At 36.7% G+C, this 7,220-nt stretch overlaps 1 protein-coding gene and 1 pseudogene across 1 annotated transcript; both read left to right on the top strand.

Moving 5' to 3' along the window:
• Positions 1-830: 830 nt before the first annotated feature.
• Positions 831-2,210, top strand: LOC120154211 (probable pectinesterase 66). The gene is made up of 5 exons (XM_039166031.1): positions 831-1,057; positions 1,132-1,291; positions 1,390-1,623; positions 1,713-1,963; positions 2,054-2,210. The coding sequence occupies exons 1-5, from the start codon at positions 831-833 to the stop codon at positions 2,208-2,210; spliced, it is 1,029 nt and encodes a 342-aa protein (XP_039021962.1).
• Positions 2,211-2,261: 51 nt separating this feature from the next.
• On the top strand, positions 2,262-6,721 carry LOC120153767 (annotated as a pseudogene).
• The last annotated feature ends 499 nt before the right edge of the window (positions 6,722-7,220 follow it).

The raw sequence follows: 7,220 nt of genomic DNA, 5'->3' as shown, positions 1-7,220 counted from the left end.
TTGTAGGGTTTGGGTTATCGTAATATTAAACTTTAGATTGCTCCTAAAAATAAAATTTAATTTAAGTCCTCTTAAAATAATATTTTCAAACTTCAATTCAAGAAAGATTTATAATTTGATCTTGGCTTCTCTTATGCCAAGTTTCTAGCTGCATCCTCGAAAATGAAAGTAGAGGTTGCTAATGGAAAAAATTGCCAAACGATTTAGCAGTGTTCTTAAGCGATTGTGAAGGTGGGCCATGAGTTCTGGTTACAACACTAATTATTGAACGGCTTACTCAATTAGGCCAAGAGTTGTAGGGTAGTCATGGAGATACCCACTAGAGAGCGAACGGAGGAAGATGATGAAAAATCACTCTCATCCATACCCAGAAACCAGAAGAGAATACGTAGCATATTGAGTAGTATATGTTTAGGGCGGCTGTAGGACATGAAAAATTTAGGATATGCCTCTTCGACGTAGCTGATGAGAATTTAGGTGGTTTTGTTGTAAAAGCTGCCCCCAGATTTAATAAATGTGCAAGATCATCATATTTATGATCATAATAACAAGTTTCGCTATATTCGGAATTATTTCATGTATTTACATGAAATAATTCAGGATATAGTAAGTAATTGAAACCCATGTTCATTGTCTGCTTTAATGTGTTATCATCTAAAGAGATCTGGCTAAATTAAAGACCTGCTATACAGAGGCTTATTTACCAAGTAATGATTTTCCATAGGATTTCCTTCCTATGTCAATTCACCGTTACACAATATATATATACAAGCCTATATGCACACTTGTCTGAAGAACATAGATCCATAGCTTGCTATCACTGAAGCAAAATGCAGTATAAACCACCACTCATGCTCATGTTGTTAACCCTTTCTTTGGGGATCTCCGTAGTCGATGCCGATGAGTGCACCGGAAGTGGTGGATCTCAAATTGCATACACCATCGTCGTAGACAAGTCCGGTGGTGGAAATTTCACCTCGGTTCAATCTGCCATTGATTCGATTCCGTCGAACAACGATCGATGGATCAAAGTTCATATTAATCCCGGTGTTTACTTGTAATTTTCTTTTCTTAAATGCTTATCAGTGTACCTTTTTTTTCCATCAGTTCAGTAACACAAGGTTGTTTCAGGGAGAAGGTAACTATTCCGAAAGATAAGCCTTGTGTTGTTCTTGAAGGACAAGGTCGTTCTGTCACGACGATTAGCTTTAACGAACACGATCAAACGGATAAAAGCGCGACTTTCACCTCCGCTGCGGATAATTTAGTTGCAAGTGGTATCACTTTTGAGGTAAAGCTTCAAGCCGTTTTTGTTTCATGTCCAAGTTACCAGATTCAACTTATGTGTATGTAACTCTTTGAGTTTACCAACTGTTGCTTCTATTGCAGAACTCCTTCAACCATCCATTGCTGATAAAACGTGCTCTGAACTACGGACAAGTTCCTGGGGTGTTACCGGCAGTTGCAGCAAGAATTTTAGGAGACAAATCTGCATTTTTTGAGTGCGGTTTCCATGGGGTGCAAGATACGCTGTGGGACGCGCTAGGCCGCCATTACTTCTACAAGTGCTACATCGAAGGTGGAGTGGATTTTATCTTTGGTATTGGCCAATCTTTGTACGAGGTAACCAATGAGAAAGAACAAAGATCATCCCGTTGACTTGTAACGCAAGCAATCAAAAACATGTTTCGCTATGTTTTTTTCCCCCACAGGACTGTTCGATCAACGTTACCGCTGGTGAATTTTCTTCGGAACTTCCGTACGGTTACATAACAGCTCAGGGCCGACAATCACCGGATGATCCAAGTGGCTTCGTGTTCAAAGGCGGAGTAATCTTCGGCACGCTGCAAGCGTATCTAGGAAGAGCCTGGGGACCTTACGCAAGAGTGATATTCCAGGACACAACGATAAACGCAAATGTGACCCCTCAAGGGTGGGATTCCTGGAAATTCCCTGGGAAAGAGTAAGTTTTTACTAAACCCAGTTCATAAACACATAATTTGCGTCTTAAAACTCTGTCCAGTCATTAATTAATGCGTGTTTGGCGTAAAAGAGAGAACTTTATGTATGCTGAGGTGGACTGCCAAGGACCAGGATCCGACACATCCAAGCGTGTTTCATGGGAGAAGAAGGTGAGTACAGGCCAAATGCAACAATTTTCACTCTCGTCTTTCGTTGACCAAGACGGTTGGATTAGCAGATTGCCATGAAAACAGACCAGAGATTTTCCCAGTTGTTCTTTTCCTTTCTGTTTTTTGCAAATGCAGATAGACTTGACAACCCTGTCCCTGGTTGATTTGATTTGTAGGATGACTTGTACAACACACACAGTTTCGAATTTGTAAACACAAATTTAAATACAAATTTGTTAGAACTATAATAATTCGAGACGATAAAAAGAAAATCTTATTAAAAGAAATTGATTCGCACAAATAGCGACAAATAACATTTCATTCCAAGACAATATCTCATCGTAAACACATATTAACGTCTATGATTCCAAATCAAACTTGCCTGATGTATATGTAATAAAGTCCATCTAAACTATAAAAGGATGGATGAATTGGGACATCTAACTCCCCATTACTTGTAGGAATTTAAAACTTTAAATTATAAGAGACTCATCTTTAGTTAAGTAAGGATTTAATATTTTTATATTTAATTTTTAAGTAGATCGAATAGAGACCAAACATGAGCCCCTGTACATATATATTTTCAAGAATATAAATTTGAAAAGACCTTAAAATTAAAGAAAAACATAAATTATTTCGAATAATTTCATAGAAGATTTTTTTATTGTTAGAGATCCAATAATACATTTTTTTTTCATTTAAGATTCTCTATTTTCAGATTTTTAGTCAAAAATATTGCTTCCACTTTTCATTATATTTCAGCTTCCAACTATGATTTTTTTTCTTGAAATGTATTGAAAAAAAATAAAATATTGTATGATTTTATTAGGAAAAGCTATGGTTTTTGGGTAGACAACGAAACATCATTGAGAACCTGAAATAAAATTTTAGCCTTATTATTTTGGGTGTTATTATCGTGAAGACTGAAAAGTCCTAATTGTCATTTGTGAGTGAGTTTAAAGTAGGAATTATTATTTGATCCTAAAAAGTTTTAAGTTAATTGAGTTGTTTTTTTTAAATTTTATAATTTAAATTTGATTTGATTTTTTTTAGTCGAGTTAAATTTTTTAAGATCCGAGTAAAATCGAAGTTGTTTGAACTTGTGTTTAAATTTTATTATAAATAATTATAATTGTAATACTAATTGATTTCAATTTAAACTATTTTCATAATCATATATATATATATATATAATGCCTATATTATGTAGATAGTCTCTTGACAACACTCCCAGTATGTTCCTCTTTGTATATCAGTTTATTCTCGACTCGGGTTTTATATCCTCTAACATTTTCCTTTTGTTCTATTCGTTTTCTTGATTAGGTACTATCAGAGGAGGAGCAGAAGGCTGTTTATGCAACTCCGGCGCACCCGCAGGCATTATATGGTAAGACATTTTATTTTAATTTATCAAAGCATAGTAGAATAATCTTAAAGACGTTCATATTACTAAGCTGTGGTATTACCAGCTGCTAACTTTAAGGACATTCATATTTCAGCATTTTATGCAAGCTGTCTGGCCGGGAATGTAGTGGAACAACTTTGGAATTTTGCTTGGCCTTCTGCTCTTGGATTGCTTCATCCAAGCCTTCTACCTGTGGCCGTCATGGGATTCTTCACTAAGGTATAGATGAGACTACCAGCTTAAGTTCACTACTATGACGGGATAATGGAATATTTTCTAACAGAATTTGTGTTAATAGTCTATTATCATCATTGGAGGCCCTTTGGTTGGAAAACTTATGGATCATTCTCCAAGAGTACCTTCATATATCTTTTTGAATGTTGTTCAGGTACTACAACTAACATTTTTTGTGGTTCAAGATCAATGTAAAATTAACAGAGTCCTAATTAGTTTTCTAAATTTATTGGCATCTTCCACGCTTCTCAATTGTTGTCAGCGGCAATGATAATTCATGCTCATAGTGTTTCTTCTACTTCTGCTTCATCTATTCTTCTATGTCCTTGGTTTGCTGTGCTAGTCTTAGCAGGAGCTATTGAGAGGCTATCTGGAGTAGCACTCGGGGTTGCTATGGAGTGTGACTGGGTCGTATTGGTATTACCCTATTCTGCGATTTTTTGTTGTTTTCACAGGAAATATTGATCATCCATCTCTAGGAAAGTGGACTGTGAATTAAACTAGGGTTCTTGTGTTTGAAGTTAGCTGGAATAAGTAGATCAATTGCACTGGCACAAGCTAATGCTGTTCTCAATCGAATCAACCTGCTCTGCGAGGTATTTGATAACCTTGAGATCTTATATATTTTGGAAACATTGGTCTATGGAGTTACCTTTTTTGGTTCAAGCCATCATAATTCTTTGTTTATTTGTAATACATAGAGCATGAATCCTAATTAAATGCTGGGAATTTTATAAGCTTGCAGTTATCTTAGCAGTCAAGTTATGGAAGAAATTTCTGAATGAGAGATTCATTATCATCCAATATTGCAGATAGCTGGCACTTCATCATTTGGAATTCTTCTCTCTAGATATGATCCAGTAACGTGCTTAAAGTTTGCTGCTGGGTTGATGATGTGGTCATTACCTGTTATGGTAGTTGCTTCTATTCTTGTTCTGATTATATATATCATTTGGAGAAAGGATCCACTTTCTCTTCTAATTCTAACAACATTCTTCACATTGCTCCGACATGGTTAACAAACAAACTTTCTACTGGAGTTCTTGACCGTGCTAAGTGTTCACAATCCTGTTGCATATCATCTGATGAGGGGCCTCTTCCAGATGTCGATAACTTCCGTAAAACTCGTTCATCTGATTACTATTCAAATCCCGACTTCGTTCTTGCTCTATTTAGGGATTGCATCTTTTCCAAAAATTGATTTTAGCTTGACATATAAGTTATTCTGTTTTTGTGGATGGCCAGTTAATACAGGTTTGGAAGCCATCAAGCTTGGCTGGAGAGAATACATACAGCAGCCAGTTCTTCCTGCAAGCCTAGCATATGTTCTCCTATACTTCAATGCTGTTCTCACTCCAGGAAGTTTAATGACGGCGTCTTTAACTCAACATGGTATTTTTCTATCTATATAGATGCAACACTCCTGATTGTTTATAGTTTCAACCGAATCTTGAGGAGAGTTTGCCAGTTTGGGAAAGATAACAAAAGCAAAAAAATATGTATTACAGCAAAGAGGGCTTACATATTCAGAAGACATGCTATAAGAGTTTTTGTCTAAATGTGATCTCTTAAAGCATAGCATTCAGTGACATGCCTAAAGTCGCTCCATGCCAATTGTTTATTGTAAATTACAGCCTTTTTTCTTCATTTGCTAGATTGCTCCTGATTACTTGAATGGGTTCTATATTTAAGCTGAGAAAAATAGCTTTGTATTATTGCAGAAATTAATTTTTGACTCCAAAGTGCTATGTGGTTTTGTGTAACAGGTTTAAATCCATCTATTATTGGGGGGTTTAGTGGATTATGAACTTTCATGGGTGTTGCGGCAACCTTCATATCTGCAACTTTGGTTGAGAGATTCGGCATTTTAAAGGTAAGGTTGGTTCTTTTGTTTGGTTTGCGTGCAGGAATTTTCTATTTTTAGGGCAGATCTAACTGCCATTTTCTCTTCAAACAGGCTGGAGCAGTCGGATTAATTTTTCAGGCTTCACTTCTCACCATAGCTGTTGCTGTTTACCAGATTGGATCTCTTGCCCACAGGAATCCCCTTCTTGTCTTCTTATGTTTGATTGTAAGAACAACTTTTAACTTCCATGTTTCTTCATGGACTACTTTGACTTTTAGCATAAACCGAGCAGCCTTGTGGCGAACTGGGAATCTAGAAAGCAGGACTCAATTCGGCGTACAGCATTGTCATGGTCAAAATTTAGATTCAGTGACACAGCCGTATATCTTACTTATCCACTATAGCACCAGAAAAAGACTAATAGAAAAGATCTCCTAAAGGTCTTAACTCTTTATTTCGGCAGTATCAGAACCTACTGCAACCATCACATCCATTTTGATGTCTCTAACAAGTTGGTGGCTGCTCTATCGAAGGCCTGGAAATCAGGCTTAACATAAACATGATACCTTAACCATCGTCATCTCCTGTATGCAGGTATTATCAAGGTTGGGACTCATGTCATATGATATTGCCGTGGCCCAGATTCTGCAAACAGGAATCCCATCATCCAAAGCAAATCATATCGGAACAACTGAGATTTCTGTTGCAAGTTTAGCTGAGTTAATGATGTTGGGAGTCGCAATAATTGCAAATGAAGTTTCGCATTTCAGGTTTCTGGCAGTGCTGTCATTGTTGTCGGTAGTTGGAGCCGCATGGATATTCTGCCGGTGGTTGTCGAATCCTACAGATGAACAAAGAAGCCTTTTCTCTTTTGATTAGGTTCCATTGTCTATGTGGGTATTTTCCCTGGGTTTACATATCTATTCAATTGTCTTCTCTCATTTTTCTTCTAAAGTCATCAACAGCAAAATGCCGTGGAAAAGTAATGAGATGATTTATTGAAGTCTAAAACACTGTCCATATCCAATTTACATACTGAGATGCCCCCTGTATATAGCTTGATCCAACATGGTTCTATGATTTTATTGTCAAAAGACGAGCAGCTGTTTTTGATCTTTCAGAATGGCCAACATTGGCACTTTATCGATTAAATTTCGGTTCACGAAAAAAATGGCTCTTTTACTAGCCATTGTAATAGATCATTAATGGATAACATCACTAGGAGCTTAAGAAATAAAAAACAGTAAAAAAGCATTCGCAACCACATTAATCAAATGATAATCAGCTTCAATCTCATAAGGTCCAACCAGACAAAACATGCAACAAATTCTCTTCCATCTCTGTTTAATGTTCTTTTGATATAACTGCGAAGAAATTTCCAGAAGGGTTGGAATGTTTGCTACAGCTACCATGATCCTACAGCACCCTGTGTGGGGTTCTCGAAAGCAGAGAATTCCCAGCAGGTCTTCAATGAATATGGCTGGGAAATTGTCATGCCTTCTTAAGTGATCTTCGCGATCTGCAATCAATAGAATTCAAGTACGCAAAACATCAATATTTATAGAATTTTGCCTCGGATTTCAATTTTCGGGTTGAAATGAGT

This window comes from Hibiscus syriacus, unplaced genomic scaffold (assembly GCF_006381635.1).
Source record: "Hibiscus syriacus cultivar Baekdansim isolate YM2019G1 unplaced genomic scaffold, ASM638163v2 tig00111105_pilon, whole genome shotgun sequence".
In the NCBI taxonomy this organism is placed as follows: Eukaryota; Viridiplantae; Streptophyta; class Magnoliopsida; order Malvales; family Malvaceae; genus Hibiscus; species Hibiscus syriacus.
This window is presented reverse-complemented; position numbering and strand designations above follow the sequence as displayed.